The 18306-nt window shown below is 35.2% G+C and overlaps 2 protein-coding genes across 2 annotated transcripts; both read left to right on the top strand.

Annotated features, from left to right (window-relative positions):
- The first annotated feature begins 772 nt into the window (after positions 1-772).
- LOC126681579 (uncharacterized) lies at positions 773-1651 on the top strand. The gene is made up of 2 exons (XM_050377126.2): positions 773-1009; positions 1238-1651. The coding sequence occupies exons 1-2, from the start codon at positions 773-775 to the stop codon at positions 1649-1651; spliced, it is 651 nt and encodes a 216-aa protein (XP_050233083.1).
- Positions 1652-12996: 11345 nt separating this feature from the next.
- On the top strand, positions 12997-17698 carry LOC126682245 (uncharacterized). The gene is made up of 11 exons (XM_050377849.2): positions 12997-13095; positions 13326-13560; positions 13635-13839; positions 14298-14388; positions 14500-14645; positions 14999-15242; positions 15786-15890; positions 15986-16168; positions 16430-16634; positions 17013-17508; positions 17588-17698. Exons 2-11 carry the CDS (start codon positions 13338-13340, stop codon positions 17682-17684), a joined length of 1995 nt encoding a protein of 664 aa, XP_050233806.1. The 5' UTR covers positions 12997-13095; positions 13326-13337; the 3' UTR covers positions 17685-17698.
- The last annotated feature ends 608 nt before the right edge of the window (positions 17699-18306 follow it).

Below are 18306 nucleotides of genomic sequence, written 5' to 3'. Positions count from 1 at the left end.
TGTACTATTTTAGGTTAGGCGTTGGCCTTGTGTGGTTTTTTTTAAAAGAATTTTTGTGATAAATCTTTAAGCATATTTTGTGGATATACGGTGTTCGACCACACGTAGGTTTTATGGTTATTATTGAGAAAACTATTTTGATTTGATTTGTGTTTTGACATGAGAGTCGGATGAGTTGTCTTCTCATAATACTTTAAAAATGTGATTTTTGGTTATTTCTCCAATGAAATGAATTTTTCGTATTTCAGAATCTTACGTTGACTTGGTTTTGACCAACAATTATTTTTAAAATAATATTATTTATGAGATGATTCATTTTTTTGAGAATTTAACATTGTTATTTTTACTGTGTTGTGGTATGTCGACGTTTGAAGTGTCGTTGGTCATATGTTTAATATTTTGTGTTGGCTGGATTGGGTGTATACCGAATGGTTGTTGTGAATTACATTTTTTTGAATTAAGTGATTGAGTTGATTTTTGATACTTGGGTTGCGTTGAGCTCTTATTTTGAAAGGATTGAGATTTTTAATTAAAAGAATTTTTTTCGGATTTATAAATATTTAAAATATATTTTAGGCTTAATACATGTGCGTGTCCCTGCACTTTTCATTTTTTGCACATAAGGTCCCTACACTCCAGCATATCTATTATAAAGCCCTACACTTCTGAAATCAGTCGCCCGTGGTCCCTGACACCAAGCGAGTGCTAACGCCGTTACAAACTTCCGTCCACCTATTTACATGTCAAATACATCCCTTATGTGGCAGATGACATGGCAGAAGCGTATTTTTTTGAGTCTCCTCTTCTCCTCTCCAAACCTGACCCCTCTGAGAGTCCATTCCCTGTCCGGTCCCGTAGTGAGCTTCCAACACCAATACACGAGCTAATTATGGAAGGTAGTAGTGGCGATGGGGTTGTTCTGTGTGATTGTGGAACCCCGGCGCGAGTTCAGACCTCAACCACTGAGAAAAATCCAGGCCGGAGGTTCTATTGCTGCCCAAAACCAAATGTAAGCTTTTATTTTTGGTTTATTTTGATCTCAGTGTTAAATTGGGGTTGTTATTATTTAGGGTTGTTGTTACTTTAGGGTTGTTATTAGTTTAGGGTTTTGAGCTCAGTGTAAAATTAGGGTTGTCATAAATTAGGGTTTTTATTGCAAATTAGGGTTTGTACATTGCTGATTTTTGTACATTGCTGATTTGGTTGTGTCATATGCATCTATGATACTTGATTGCAGAATCCAGATTGTAAGTTCTTTCAGTGGATTGACAAAGGTTTAGATGGCTACGCACATACGGTGGTCACTAACTTGAAGATGGAGGTGACTCATTTGCAAAACGAACGTAATGCAGCTCTTCTACAAGCTGGTGAAGTCAGAGCTCATTTGGCAGCTAAGGTGTTGGAGAATAGTTCACTGAAGGGAGAAGTTGATGCCCTAAAGGAGATTGTTGACATGTACAAACATGAGAACCAAATTCTGAAGGAAGAAATGGGGCTGGAAATGATGGAGGTGGAGACATTGAAGGAGAGGATTGAGGAAGTGCAGTTGCACCATGCACAAGCCAAGAAAATCAAAACAAAGCTGACCTATGGATTGTATGGATGTGGGGTAGTTACTGCTGGGGCAGTTCTTTATGCATTATATCGCTAGGCCTTGATCTTTAAGCTGGGGCAGTTCTAGTTTCATTTTGGTAGCTAATGTATTGTATTTTGTGAAACTGCTCTTATTTTGCTAGGATTTGTAAGACTGTTGATGTTCTCTTTTTGCTAACATTTGTAAGAATATTGATGTCATTGCAATGGTAATCTTATTCTAGTGTTAATTTGAATTGGTATATTGTTAGTATGTTTGCTTGACTTTTGCATGAAAAAGGGCCCTTTGATTTTGCAATAGAAATGCATGAAAATGACCTATAGTTTTGCAAGTATTCTGCATTGAAAATGACCTGTAAATATGAACTTTTTTAGCTTGAAAAACACCTGCATTGCACAACAGAAGGTTGCTTTCTATTGAACTTTAATAATACACATGTATTGCACAAAAATATAGCTTTTACTGAAAGGGTAAAGTAATTACATTGTTTAGATCCTTTCTATACAAAAAGTGTTTTCAAAAGCAAATCAATGCTTTACTAAGGGCCATATGGAAATGTTATCAACACATTTCACAAAAGTTATCAACAAGGGCATTTAAAACACTGCCCTATACCAAAAACACTGCCCTATACAAAAACTGTCCAAAAAAATAAACACTGCCCAGTACCAAAAATTTCCCTACTAGAAACAAAAGATGCTTCCCATTCATTGAGTTTGCCTTATCCTCGACCTTAGCTTTGCACGTGCAGCAGCAGTGGTGGAGGCATCTACCTGCAACCAAACAAATAAATGACATATTAAATATTGCATCTAACCCAATTATGCCTATCTCAACCAAATACAAACAGAAACTTACACCTCAACCAAACCATCAAGTGTAATGAAAATATTAAACTTACAGAAGGTTGATTCCTTTTTCTTTTTCTGCTTGTGTTTTGCTGTGAAGGTGTTGCCTCTGGTTGGCTTGCCTGTGGTTGCTTCTTCTTATTTTGCCTTGGCTTATACTGAAACCATAAACAAAAAGTTATCAAATAGTTTAACAATCAATCTTATATAAGCTGAGTGTTTGAGAATTACCTGAGTGTTTGTTCCTTTTTGAGGGCAGCTCCTGTAATTATGTCCAGTTCCCTTGCATATTCCACATGTCATAACTCTCCCATGAAGTGAAAGCTTGGCTTTCTTCTTTACTTCAAATGGTTCTTTTCGCCTATTCTTTTTGGGTCTTCCAGGTAATTTTTTGAAGGGTGGTGGCTCTATTGTTCCCTTCTCACTCTGAAGCCAGTGCTGCTTTCCAGGAACTGGCTGGATGGTATAAGCATAAGCTTTCATGTATGTGTCTCTGCTGTAATAAGCATGTACATAGGCCTCTGGATTGCCACGCTTGGCATATATAGCAGTGACACTATGCTTGCAAGGGATCCCAGTCAAGTCCCATTCCCTGCAAGTGCAGGTCCTCTTGACAAGGTCCACTGTATGCTTGTTCCTTCTATCTTGAAGCCATGCCACCTCAAATCCATCATCCCCATTACATTCCACCTCCCACTCAAAGGACAGTAGCTTGTTCTTTTCAATAACTTGTAGGGCTCTTGGTGAAATATCTGAAATCCAGCCCCTTATGGAATCTCTCTTGTTCCACAACCTGTTCATCACCTTGATCCTTATATCCTCCAGCATACTAATAATAGACTTACACCTAGGCTCCAAAATCCAACCATTAAATGTCTCTGCTAGGTTGTTATCAACCACATCACATTTAATTGATGTGTCAAAGTACACCTTGCACCATGTCTCAATGTCATAACTTAAAGCATCCTTTGCTATATCCTTCCCTAAAGTCCCTAGGTGTTTAAGTCTGACTTTCAAATCTGATCCTATAGTTGCTTTTGCACAACTCCAAAATGCCTTCTTTCTCTCATCATAGTCATTTAGCATGGCATATTCCTCCCTATAAAAACCCATCAATTCAGCTATAATTTTGGTCTTTGCATGCCTACACACATTCAAACTAACACTCTGCTTTAGTTCACTCCTGACAATGGACCTAAAGTCACTAAGTTTGATATAGTGTTGGTTGGTCACCATGGTCTTGTACCTCTTAGCTAAGAAATTACTGTCACAAAATGACACTCTATTGCTTCTAGTACATCTATGGTCAGGTTTGTAGGTCTTAATGGTCCAGTTGTGGTCTGCATTATGAGGGCTTACTTGTATCAACCATGGACAGCCAACAATGCATTTAGCCCTCACTCTTTGTTGATCATTCTTCACATAACTAATGCACATCCCTTTCATCACTGCATACCTGGCTATTGCATCTCTAACCTCAGCTAAGTTACTGAAAAACATGCCTACTGCAAACTGAGGAATTTCAGTAGTGGTATCAAACTGCACCCGTATACTCACCTCCCTCTGTGAGTCATCACCATATTCATCTTCATTCTCACTAAACTGGCTACCTACATCAGAACTACTGTAATACACACTCTCATTATCATAAGTTAAGTCTGCCGAGTCACTATCTCCCTCTTCATCCCCAGCCACCTCTGTCCTAGGTTCAGGTACCTCCCTTTCACCCTCACCCTCATCCATAACCCCAAAATCCTCATCAATCTGATCCCCAGCCACCTCATCAATGTTATCCCCAGCCACCTCATCAATGTTATCTCCAGCCCCTAGTACATCAATGTCATCCCCTGCCCTAGCATTTGCCAAACCTGCTAAATCCTGCCTAGATTCTAAGACATTTTTCCTAGCCTCCTGTAATTCTACCTCATCATCATCACTATGATCTTCTATATCTATGCAAATATCATCAAAAGTCAAGTCTTCCCCAAGATCTATTACCTGTGCAGCTTGCACACTGCCACTAGCTTCACAACCCCCCTCTCTGCTAGATTGTATGCCCTGAGAATCTAATATTTTTGAATAATCAACATAGACAAAAAATTTGTTCTCTTTGTTGTCTAGAAGCAGTTTCCAAAAGGGAAAGACACATCTGTCATTCTCAAATTTTATAAACTCTATCCTATCAGATTTCAAATATAAATCCCCCTTTTCTATCTCAAAGTAATGCAGATATGACAGTATGTTAAAATATGAAAGTTTGTCTAAGCTAAACATGGGATCACCTATCTCCTGAATCCCTCCCACATAAGCTAAAGTACCCTCATTCATCTGTATTCTACCCCCATAAAATAAAATCATTTGGACAATCTTTGCCTCCAACCTGTCATTACCTAGATAGACAAACAAATAATATAAATACAAGCTCAAACACAGGAGCAAAAATGTAACCATAACAGACTAAAATGGCAGACAAAAATGAAAACAAACACAAACATTGCATACTTTAACTTACAAAAAGCAGACAAAAAAGGCAGATAAAAATTGGTCTCATACAACCACTAATGCATACTTTAGCAACAGAAATGGGGACCAGCAATAAGAGCAAAGAAAATATAAAAATATTAACCTAGGTGATGTCAATTGGAACCAGCAATAATAGCAATAAAAATCTAAAAAATTAACCTAGCAGACAACAATGGGGACCACCAATAAGAATCAAAGAAAATCTAAACAATTAACCTAACACACAGCAATGGGGACCATTTGCATAACAAGCATTTCGCAGGTTACAAATTAACCTAAGAATCAGAAAAATTTAACCCATTCACATTTAACCTAACAACCAGCAAATAATCAAAATACAAAAACCCAACAACCCAAACGCTTTCAATTGCGAAAACTAACCTGGTGCGACCTCAATAACGTTTCCTTTGTCCTTTTCTTTTCCAGAAATCGCAGTAACTTTTTTCCTTGCACTCTTTTTTTTCATCTTCACGTCGATTAGGGTTCTTCTATTGCTAACTGTTTATCAATTTCCTTGCAACCTTCACCAGCAAATGAATCTTCAATTTTGTTTTTCTTCAGGGTTAGGGTTAGATTTAGGGGAAATCAGTTTCTATCTAAGATGAATTAGGGCAAAATCTAAACAATTAATTTTGTTTTTCACTTGAAGCGTTTTTCACTTTGGGTTAAATGAGATAGCTGATGTGCCTAAGTGATGTGGCAACTGTATGATGAGGTGGACGAATGGGTTTGCTTAAGATTCGCAGATAACAGTCCGTGAAAGACACTCGCCATCTTCTGTTAACTGAGGGACCACGGGCGACTGATTTCAGAAGTGTAGGGCTTTATAATAGATATGCTGGAGTGTAGGGACCTTATGTGCAAAAAATGAAAAGTGCAGGGACACGCACATGTATTAAGCCTATATTTTATAAATGGTGGTTTTGGGTTTGACTTGGGTCACCCAAATTTGAATGTTAAACTTGGTAGTTGTAATGACTCGGCTAACTCGATGGTTGTTTTGGATTGAGATACTTTGGAAACTTTTAAGGAAATTGATTTATAAAGAAGGTTTTCTGGAAAATGAAATTTAAAAAAAAAAAACGTGAGACTCAACTAGAACTTGGAAATTTTTATGATTGACTTATATTTCAAAATGAGTTTCGATGCCTATTTTGATCGATGACTTACTACTTGTTGATTACGTTACAATAATTTGGAGGTTGTTGTAGCACGTTTTGATTTTGTCTTTTGATATACCTTTGAGGTTAATGTGGATAATGGCATGTTTGGGTGATTTATGGTTTGCGGAAATTATAAATTTTTGGTATTGTTTGCGTTTGTATACATGTATGTTGATTAGTAAATTTTTATTTTGTCTCGTCGGGCGAAGTAGCACGTGAGGTTATTTCTTTCATGCGGTTCTTTTAGTTTAACATTGATGTTGGTTTTGATTGTGAGTCGAACCTTTATTTAGACACTGTGTTGCTTTTAATGTCGGTTTTGGGTTACGTTGGGTTTCGTGTATCGATTTATGGATCAAAATCTTTTGGGTTATGGTATCGAGAAAGACGAGGAGAGTCACTCTTTGGAAAAGTTAGTGATTTCTAATTATACTAGAAAAGAATGTTAGAATTTTGAACGAGATGATAGACCAGTGTAGTAATAAATTGGTGTGTACATTAGGGTGAACGGTGCGATGCTGAAACTAATGGTAAGTTTTGTTGAGACGTATGTGATGTATTGGTTTTCTTTAAGTATAATTCCAATTTGAATAGAGGTCAATTTGGATGTTATTGTTTTTTTTGCCTAAGAGAATTTAGCGGAGTTATCAATTTGATATGGTATGATAGTATTGTATGATTTAGTGGATTGCAAGTATGGAGTTTGAGAAATATTTTGAGATTATCGAGTGCACATCACACAGAGTGTAACGTCTAGCTAATGTTTTATTGAGAAATTGGTTTCAAATGTTAATTCATTAAAGTATTTGAAATGTTTTTATCACATAATTGTGTCCAGACATGGCATGAACATGCATTTTGAATGTCACGAATAGGGAATTGCGTTGAGCACTGAGTATGTTCACTAAATAAAGAAAATAAATAATTGGTACATGCATATTAGTACATGCATCATGTGCATTGAAATGATTAGAGTTGGATGCAACTCTTTGGGGATGAGAGGTGTCATCACTCTGGCGCACAATTATGTAAAATTGATTTTATCAATAAAGTGTTTTGAGAAAGATGTTTTGAAAGAACTCGCGAGTCACTATGTGATAAATGTATTTAAAAAGAGGAGAATTTCAGATGGTTTTGAAATTTTTACTGAAAGGTAGCTAGACAAATACTCTGTGATGATAGTGGTAAATTGAGGACGATTACGTTGTAAAGGATCAGGTTGTATTGTTGGAATAACTTTATTTTGTAAGATTTAGTGTTAGTTATAAAGTTGCACTCGAGGTATTGTTTCGATACGTATGATAAGATGTTGGCGTCGGAGTGGAAGGCTTATGTGTTAATTTCCGATTTTTGATTTGAGGAGTGTTGTATTAAGAAATTTAGTTATGCTCCACGCGTGCATTTATGCAGTGTGATTTTAAAAGATGTTTTATTTACAGATACGATTTACGTCCAATGTTTTGTTATATTAAATATAAATATTTTTGTAAACGGGGAGATTTTCATTACAAGATTTTTATCTTTTGAAAAAAAAAAGAAGCTGGAAATTTTTCATGTTTGATTGAAAGAGGATAATAAAGTTTGTCGGTTGGACTATTATAAATTCGTGATTTTACTTGAAAACGAGATTTAACTGCGACTTCAAATTTTGTGTTTTTCAAAACATCGATATGTAAATGATATGAAGGATTTTCCAAAGTTAATTTATGTTGATTTTTTTTAAAAAAGAAGAAGTTTATGATGTTGTGTTCTTTAAATAGAAGTGGATATTGTTTTTACTATATGATTTTTGATAAACATAAATTGTTTTACTATAAGATTGGTTTTGAGCATAACCAATAATCCAACATTTCGTGAAATGAATCTGAGAGATTTTTCCTTATACACGAGGTTATAGTGGAGTTAAGATATAATTTTAAGACTTGATTTTGATTTAGATATATGGATTTATTGATCGAAGGATCATGATTAATGGGTTCTGACAATAAGGTTAGGTGTTCGATACTCTTGATTGAAGTTTTTATTGGTTGAAAATTATTGATTGATTGGTTCTTAAACCGAGTGTTTAGAATTCAAATGATATAACCTTTGATATATAATTGTAGCGAGTATTGTGATAAGAGTTACTTGGTATTGAGATAATTAGTGAATGAGTGGTAAGGATTGGTGAATTTATTCGGTTTGTGAATTTCATTAATTTAAAATTTGAGGCGATCGACTTGTGTATAGTAATAACTACAATTTAAGCCGCGGGTTGTTCCTTGCGCTTTGTTAGTGTTGCTTTGGGAGTCGGTAAGACTCGAGTTGTTTTTGGTTTCACACTATTAGAAGGTGTTTTATAGTCTTTGGCTATAGTATTTTTGAGTATTAAATTGTTGTTTTATCGAATGTATGTTTACACGTTTATGTGTTCGATCTTTCGGGGCATAGATTAAGTTGAAATTTAAGTTCGATGTTGGAGAGAGTATCTTTATTCAAATGGAGATGCATAACCTTTTTATTTGACATGAGAGTTTTAGTATTTAGAATGTAAGATTTTAATTCTTAGTTGGAAGCTTGTGTGTTCATCCGTGTCCACTTAGTTTTGGTTTTGATATTTTGTGTTACGCATGAGTTTAGCTATAAGACTGGTTTAATCATATGAGATTGATTAGAGTAATCGAGCTTTGATATTTGGTTTATCTTTTCAGGAAAAAACCAATAGTGAGTGTGCGATAGTGCATAAGTTATTGAGTAAAAAAAATAATTATGGTTAAACTTGTGGCTTAATAACTCGGTTGAGAAGTATACTTTGGAGACAGAGTCCATTTTGCAGAATCGCTATTTTTTTTCTTTTCTCTCGATGTTCGTTGGGTTTGTTGCTTACGTGTTTTTATTATTTTTGTGAGCACACTATCTTTGATATTTTATTTAAATTATTTTATGTTAAATTCGAGGACGAATTTTTATAAGGTGGGGAGAATGTAATACCCCGTATTTTATGACTTGTTTTGGTGGTTTGGTTGTCCGTTTAAAGTTTGGTTTGTAATGGACTTTGGTTGTGTTTTCGCTTCGTCATTTTCTCGTTGTGATTTCGACTTGTTTTCGGATTGATATATGTTCGGATTAGCATATGTGGTACCTTGGTTGTGTCATGTTAAGCGACATATGTGTACCCCTTGAGCCTCTAAGTATTTGATGTTGAATTGATTTATTTCCGGGTTGTTATCGAAACAATGTTTACATGTTTTCCAAATCTGCCATGCTGTAGTAAAACGACTGTATCTCCCAATTGAACCGTCGGATCGGGCTGCATTTTGGATATGTTGTACCTAAGAAGATTATCTTTCATTCGACCGTTCGGATCGTCGGTTCGACCCTTTTTCGGGTCAACCGGACCTGTGAACCGGACCTGCTGGGTAGATCAAGCCGTAGGTCCGGTCCACTTTGTTATTTTGGGTTTCAGTGAGTAAACCGGTTCTATAACCGGTTCTACTGGGCAGAACCGGCAATAGAACCGGTCAGGTTCGTTTTGGAGGCTTTAAATAGACTTTTACTCGACCTAAACAGCCCCTATTCAATTTTTCAAACCCTAAACTCATTCTAAGTCATTCCTAGGCGATTTTCCTCTGATTATTGGTGTCCATAATATTTGGTAAGTGTTTATAATCTACCTTTCATTGATTAATTCATTGGTTCCTTGGTCTTTTCGTTTTGGTTTCATTTGCTATGGTGTTTGATTGACTGTAGGCTTGTTCTAATCAATAAATTTCTGGGTTCTCTTCTTTTGATAATTCAAGAGGTATGTATCACCTTTTACATTGGTTTTATGATAGTTCTATGTGTTGTATTGTTAGATTGTTGTGTTACATCTATTTGTAGGGTGTTGTGATTCATTTTCTGTTTTGCTTTTAATGTTAAATCTGGAAATATGGATTTGGTATTATAATTGGCTTATGAATGTAAATTATACTTTGAGTAGATTGGATTGTTAGTTCTTATTGAAAGGTGTATCAAGTAGCGATGTTCTCTAGCTATAAATTTTGTTTTTGGTCATATTAAAATCTGGAAATATAACTCTATTGGATGATAGGTGATTAGTTAAAGAACGATACATACGGTGGTTTTACAATCATTGGCTATTGCTTAATTAAGGTGTTAAGAGGGTTTTGTTAATATTAAATCGCTGTTTTAAATTGATTAGCTTTGCTGGAAATTATTTTCAAAATGCGTTTTAAGAAATGGGAGATACTACTTTGGGTGTTGTTGGGTTAAAGATTTAACTAATATTTTTACTAGATGTTAAAGTTCATTTAAGATGATTGTTATCAAAAGTAAAGGACTGGAAATGTGTTATTTAAAACCATGTTGAATGAATATAAGATGTTAAGAAGCTTTAAGTTGTTAGTCTTAAATCGTTGTTATGACATATAAGTGGCGATGGTTTTTAAGGCTATTTTAAGGATATTTTCATATCTGAGTTTACTTGTTTTAAAGTGCTTGGTAGCATATTTGAAATGGCATATAAGGTGTTATTCGAGGTGTATGAACTCCGGGTGGAAATTGTCAAGTGTTGACAATTTATTGGCATGTTGTCGTTTGTAGTTTGTGGTTTTGGTTAAGCTTGTGATGAGTTCTCAAATTTCAAATCGATGTTTTGTTTTAAGGATTTAACTCTGGATATTTACTCTGGTTTAAGTTTGGGTCGGGTTAGACTTGTGTCGCCCGACATATTGTGTTAAGCATATAATGAATATATGGCTAGCACACTACTCTGGGATTTTCTTTTGGATTTCAAGAGATGATATATAAATTAATAATTACTCTGGTTTGTTTTCATCGAGAACTCACCTAAGCTTAACTGGTTATTGAATTTGTTGGATGTATCTGTACCTTGACTTTGGGATTACTTGTGTTCCGGATATTGTTCTTTGGTTGTGTTTGAGATGCTAGTCCTATGTGGTGTCTAGTATTCTTAGAGTTAGGGGTTGAATGAATTTTAACTTAAGCTTTGTATCTAGACCCGTCGACTGTTCGTGCTTCGAAGTCAGAGCAGGTTTAGGTTGCTTGCCAGGTTATCACGTGGATTAGCAAGCAGTGAGTTTATATCGCTATTTACCTCTTTATTAAGTAAATTGTATATTTTCATATATATAAATGTTTGCGAACTGTTTTAAGTCATTATGGATCTGGATTGGAACGAGCTACTCGATAGGCATGTATCGAGACTGTGTGCACCGGTAAGTACTCTGGGATCGGCAGACTAATGTCTTGCTTACGCTGGGAATTGACGAGGATTAGTTCCCGGTCACTCTGGGATTCAGTGTGATACGTCGCACTTACGCTGGGATCATTTCAATACAGTATTTCCATAATGTTAATTATATTTATATAAAAGTGCTTTGAGGTTTTAAAGGTTTTCACTTAATAAATGTAAAGGTTTTCATTTATTTATATAATTGTTTATATAAATTGTTAACCTTAGGTTGGAGTCTCGGTTGCCCCCGAGCAGTGGTTTCGTGCAGGTTTATTTGATATTATGTTTATCCGCGAGGCTAGCTACGGGTTTCGATACAACCATACCCATACCCTAGCGCCGGTCGCGATCCATGAAATTGGGTCGTGACACTAGCATTATAGTAAAAATATAAAAAATAATAGTTTGCGAAAACCTCATTTAATATTTCATAAAACTTAAATGTGATTAAATTAATGCAATTCACAGATTGCATATAGAAAAGTTATTTTTAAGTCTCAAATCTAAAGCAATAATTGAGTAAAATATAAATTGTCAAGTAAATTTCTTCCTTATATAATATTATAAATTTATAATTTAATAATTAATTTAAAAAGAAAATTTTATGATTAAAATATTATTATAGAATCATTCTAATTATTGTTGAATTATATATATATATATATATATATATATATATATATATATATATATATATATATATATTTATATTCAATTTTAGTTTCCTTAGACACAGAGCTTTACCTAAGATCTAGAACCGACCAATTAAATTTTTGGTTTGATTCAGAAAAAATCAATGGCCAACAAATATCTTTTCGTTCTAAATATTTTAGAGGGGCATTTAGTTCAGCTTTTTGGTGGAGTTTTTAACTTTTTCTTTTCAAAAAGCTCAACTAAAGCGTTTGGTGAGATTATTTTGGGAGTTTTTTGAACCTCCAACAGCTGCTGTTTGAAAACCTCCATTTTGAAGCTTTTTGCCAACGGCTGATAGTTGTTTCAGTTTTTTTTTTAATTATTTAGACAAAATTACCCCTACTGGAATATATCCTTTTTTAATATATTAAATTATTTAAATTATTTTTAAATACTCTAATTGTTGATAAATTATATAAAATTATTTTGTTTATATCAAAATAACTATAATTTAATAATTTTTTTAAAATAAATCATAAATTTATCAAATAAAATCTCTAAATAAATTTAAACTAAATATTGCCTCTTGTAAAAAAATAATTATTAATATTTTTATTAAATATTATATAATATAATATATTTATAGTTTAATAAATAAAAATAAAAAATATGCCCTTTACGGTTATTTTATATATAAACAGTAACAGCTAATCAAATCTCAACAAACACGTACGGTCTATCAGCTATCAGGCAACAGCTAGCAGCTATCAGGAACAGCTAACAGCTACCGGTTACAAAAAACAGCTGAACCAAACAGTCCCTAAGTATTATGTTATTAAGTCCGGGTTCAAGAATCTTTTTTGGATGAATTTAGTGCGGTGGAAACCGAAAATTGAGTAAGAGTAGAGGGGCCAAAAATGTATTTTGGCAACTAAAAAGCACGATACAAACTCACCCCATCAGTTCACTCCACATCATCATCACGTTGTTTGTTTCTCTCCCTCTCTTTCTTATTAATGAAGAATCATTTCAAATAAAAGGCTCCACATTCTCTACTTTCCCCTACTCATCATTAATCATTTCACTTCACTTTTCACAGTAAGCTCCCTCACTCTCACTCATGCATCTCACTTAAATTTGCTAGTTCAGTTCTTACTTACAAATTTAAATATACTTTTCAAGTTCTTGATGGTTTTTTTCATTGTTTTTGTTTAGAAATGTTGTGTTTCTTGCATTTTATCTACTGTTTCTTGTGTTACTAGGTGCAGTATAGTCTATATTTGAGTGTTGAAATTAAAGATGACTGATTTTCTTGTTGTAATGTGTAGGAAATAGTGAAGATGGCTAGGGTTTTAGTTTCAGCTATGGGGATTTTGTGGTTATGGATGATTTGGATAGCCACAGTAGATGCAGAGTATGTTAAATACAGAGACCCTAAACGCCCAGTTGCAGCTCGAGTTAAAGATTTAATGAAAAGAATGACTCTTCAAGAAAAAATTGCTCAAATGGTTCAAATTGATAGATTGTCTGCTACCCCTGATGTTTTGAAGACCTACTCTATTGGTAAAACTATTCATTTTTCCCAATTTATTTCAACCAATGTGCCACTCAATCGAGAGTTATTATTGTAAATGCAGGTAGCGTACTTAGCGGCGGAGGGAGTGCACCCCTTCCCGGGGCTAGTGCTGAGGATTGGGTTAATATGATCAATGGGTACCAAAATGGATCTTTGTCTAGTCGTCTCGGTATTCCTATGATTTATGGCATTGATGCTGTTCATGGACATAACAATGTCTATAATGCTACAATCTTTCCTCATAATATTGGCCTTGGAGCTACCAGGCGAGTATATGTTTCGTGTTTCTTATCCAATACTTGTTCTTGCTTGTATATCACTGCATTTTTTGATGACCTGCATTTTAGATTTTATGCATGATCTGTTATTATTAAATTAGGGAGTTAATATAATGCGATGATGCTAAATTCTATTGTATGTTAGATAAAGTATGCAAAAGATAAAGATAAAGAAAGTAACTAGTTTAGAAAACGAAAATGTTAGATAAAGTATGCAGTGCTTAAGTGAACGAAATTGGAAATGTTAAAGAAAGTAACTTAAGAAAATCCCACATTTGAATTCTAAATGACCTTTTAATTAGCTTAATATTTATATAGCTTTTCGAGTCCTTGGATCTGTTTATGAATTGTCTTGGAGAATGTTTCACCGAGCTACTTGCAATTTTACTTAGTGCCACTAAGTTGAATGTACTCATTCTGTACTCCGTTGATCTTCTTACAAGCAGAGACCCTGACCTGGTGAAAAGGATTGGCAGTGCTACTGCTCTTGAAGTTAGAGCTACAGGGATTCCATACGTCTTTGCTCCATGCATTGCGGTATATAATTGAAATTTTCTTCGGTCAAGTCTGCGGTGGATTGAATGTTCTTTTATGTATTGTTCTCTATTTCACTTGATTTAATTGTTTTTACTGTGATCGGCTTTAAAGGTTTGTCGAGATCCAAGGTGGGGAAGGTGTTATGAAAGCTACAGTGAGGATCACAAAGTTGTGGAAGAGATGACTGAGATTATACTTGGTTTACAAGGGGAAATTCCTGCTAATTCTCGGAAAGGAGTTCCATATGTCGGGGGAAAGTAAGAATGTGACATAAATTTTCTTTATAGCATAGATATGGGTTTTGCATGGCAAGGTTATGCAGTATTTCATTGTAACTTGCTTGCCCAAAATTCTACTTCAGACACAAACCAGAGCACTGTGCACGAATTTAATTATCCCTATTTTGGTTGTTTAGAAGTGCAGTAGTAGTATATTGTAATTGTATGACGTATCACATGTTAAAACTAAAGCACTTGAAAAACTAATAGTTTTTGCTCGCTAAACATGGTTTAGTTCTCATCTCTATGTGATAATTACGAACACTGCATGTTCAGCTTTTCAAAGTTTATTGTCATGTGTATATTTATATTCAGAATTCCCTTTGTTCTAGGCAAAAGGTTGCAGCTTGTGCAAAGCATTTTGTAGGTGATGGTGGGACAACCATGGGTATCAATGAAAACAACACACTGGTCGACAAGCATGGGTTGTTGAGCATCCACATGCCTGCCTATTCTGATTCAGTTATCAAGGGTGTTTCAACAATCATGGTTTCTTACTCTAGTTGGAATGGAGAAAAGATGCACGCAAACCCTGAGCTGATTACTGGATTCCTCAAGAATACCCTCAAGTTTAAGGTTAATCACTAATTTCCATTGTGATGCATGAATATATCTTGTAAAACTCGCTGTTTTCTGTTGATGTTAAAATTCATGAATATACTCGATGCAGGTTTCAACCAATAAGTTACATTCTAGCACTTGCGCCCTAGCTATACTTTTAGATGCAAACCTTTCAATTTAATGTGAATGTGTACTCTGTTTAGTAGTCCCTTGCTACTTTTTCTAGTGCTGAATAACTAGATTTGTTCTGGTAAATGCATTAGAAAGCTCTGTTTTGCTTTTCCTTTTTTTCCCTGTGATGTTTGACTTTCACCACACCCCATTGTAGATATTTATAAGTTTCTGGTTCTTTTAAACTATGTTGTTCTTGTCCCACCAGCTCTATAAACTTGATATATTAGTTCAACACAATTGGAGTGGTCCTTGTGGGAACGTTGTTTCTCCGGTCTTTCCAGGCCATTTTATTTGAGTATTTCACATCATTTATGAGTTAAGCGACTTAAAATTAATTACATTTCCCTTTGACCTCCCTCCTATGCTAACTTCATTTGCCTCCAGGGCTTTGTTATCTCAGATTGGCAGGGCATTGACAGAATTACCTCACCCCCGCATGCAAATTATACGTATTCTGTCCAAGCTGCAATTCAAGCTGGCATTGACATGGTTATAAACAAAGTCATTTGAGATTTAATTTCTTTTGGCCCTGAGTCACGTTAATAATGCTAATGAGGGTGGAAAATATGGTTCTCTGTTTCCAGGTCATGGTCCCTTTCAATTATACTGAGTTCGTAGATGATCTTACTTACCTAGTCAAGAACAAAGTAGTCCCTATGGATCGCATTGATGATGCCGTAGGAAGGATTTTGCTAGTTAAGTTCACCATGGGTCTTTTTGAGAACCCTTTGGCCGACCTCAGCCTTGTCAATGAACTTGGAAGCCAGGTCAGTCAATCAATCATTTGTTATTCAGTGCACCATTATAAAATTTGTAAATCGGCTTTGGGTTCTATTAGTATGACCTGTTATGCTACTGGGCAATGTCAGAATATCAACAGCATCTGTTCATTTCATTTCCGTTGTTATTTGTTATATGTGCTCAACTTTCATTGGCAATTTCATTATTTTGTATGTTACGCTGAATATTTTAAGGATTTTCTAGTACGAGTATTATGAATGCCAGTGATGAATGTCGTGTGAATCTAGGAGCATAGGGACTTGGCAAGGGAAGCCGTGAGGAAATCACTTGTGCTTCTAAAGAATGGGAAAAATGGAACTGCTCCTTTACTACCCCTTCCCAAGAAAGTATCAAAGATTCTAGTTGCTGGTACACATGCGGATAATTTGGGCTATCAATGTGGTGGATGGACAATTACGTGGCAAGGATTCAGCGGCAACAATTATACAAGAGGTATGTTTTGCTTGACATGTTACGTGACATGGAATGCTTTACTTAACACATTCATGTAACTTGCATTGACAATTGGAAAAGAAAAATAAGATGATAAAAAAGGAAAAAAGTACCATCCGCATTGCACCATGCTAGATCTAGACTCCTCTTTGGAACCATTAGCTGTCAGCATAAAATTGGCGAATGACTTGAAATTCCCTTGTGTAGGAGATACAGTTTCAGCGTTGTTCTACATAGCCATCAAATATAATATTGGCATATGTATAGCAACATAGGGTTTGTCTGAAGGCTTTGTAGGGTCAGCCGGTCTACAGAAATGAGTTCAGTGAGTAATTGTTGAATATGAATGTACTGCTTTTATGTTTTGTTCCATAGCAGGAACCACCATTCTTGATGCCATAAAATCTACGGTGGACAGAAAAACGGAAGTTGTCTTCCAAGAGAATCCCGATAACAAGTTTATGAAGTCAAATAAATTTGATTATGCAATTGTTGTGGTTGGTGAGCCTCCTTATGCTGAGACGGCAGGAGACAGCGTGGAGCTGACGATGATTGATCCAGGTCCTAGCGTCATCACCAATGTGTGCGAGGCTGTCAAATGTGTTGTTATCATTATCTCTGGCAGACCTCTCGTGATAGAACCTTATGTTTCATCAATCGATGCCTTAGTGGCAGCATGGTTACCTGGCTCGGAAGGAGGCCAAGGTGTGACCGATGTCCTTTTTGGAGACTACGGATTTACTGGAAAACTCCCAAGAAGCTGGTTTAAAAATGTAGATCAGCTGCCAATGAACGTTGGGGATTCACATTATGATCCACTCTTCCCCTTTGATTATGGAATTCAGACCAAGTCAGCTCAAGGTGTTGTAGCCAGGTGGGTAATTTTTTTTGTTTTGCTTTAATTGCATGTTCTTCTTTTTTTAACTGAAACAAGCTGGTTTTTTGAATTGTAGGTCAATATCAGGTGGTGTTGTTCAGAGGTCATTTATGTTTTCTAATATGTTTTTTGTATTATGCACTTTATATTTCACAGCTCTTATTTTAACATGAATGATCTTTAATTACTTTTAGATCCTTTTAAAGTGTTTTTTTAATCGCCATGGAGGGGAATTTTTAGCGTTTGCAGGAAGAATTAAGCCTACTACTTGTCCAGTGTTTTTACAATTTGAACTTGGTTACATCCTTTTAAAGTTAGATTGCATAGTTTCTTCTGTATCAACTATCAACCACTTCCTCTGGAATTGCAATATCATGGTTTCTATGTATCAGTGTAATTTTTTTCATAAATTCGCGAAGTTTGAAAATGTATTGTATTATTTATTTGATTAAGTATAATTTATTTAGTTTATAGATAAATTTATTTGATCGAGACATAATAAATTTAACAAAATCTATCTATATATCTATATTGATACTATGAGCTGGAGAAAAAGTTTAAATAGTATGTCATACTTCAGCCATTTGTCATGTTATCTTATTTATTTAGACTCGTAATTTTACCACTCCTAAACACATTGTAAGGTCTAATCCGGCTAATAATCATCCATGGCCCATGATTTTTGAAGTTACGTGCAAAAAATCCACTGATGTTTAAGAATGGGCACTAAACCTCCTGATTTTTGTGTCGGCGCTCGCAAAACCCCCTAAATCCCAAATATGACCGAAATACCCC

The sequence above is a fragment of the Mercurialis annua genome, linkage group LG5 (genome assembly GCF_937616625.2).
Source record: "Mercurialis annua linkage group LG5, ddMerAnnu1.2, whole genome shotgun sequence".
In the NCBI taxonomy this organism is placed as follows: domain Eukaryota; kingdom Viridiplantae; phylum Streptophyta; class Magnoliopsida; order Malpighiales; family Euphorbiaceae; genus Mercurialis; species Mercurialis annua.
This window is presented reverse-complemented; position numbering and strand designations above follow the sequence as displayed.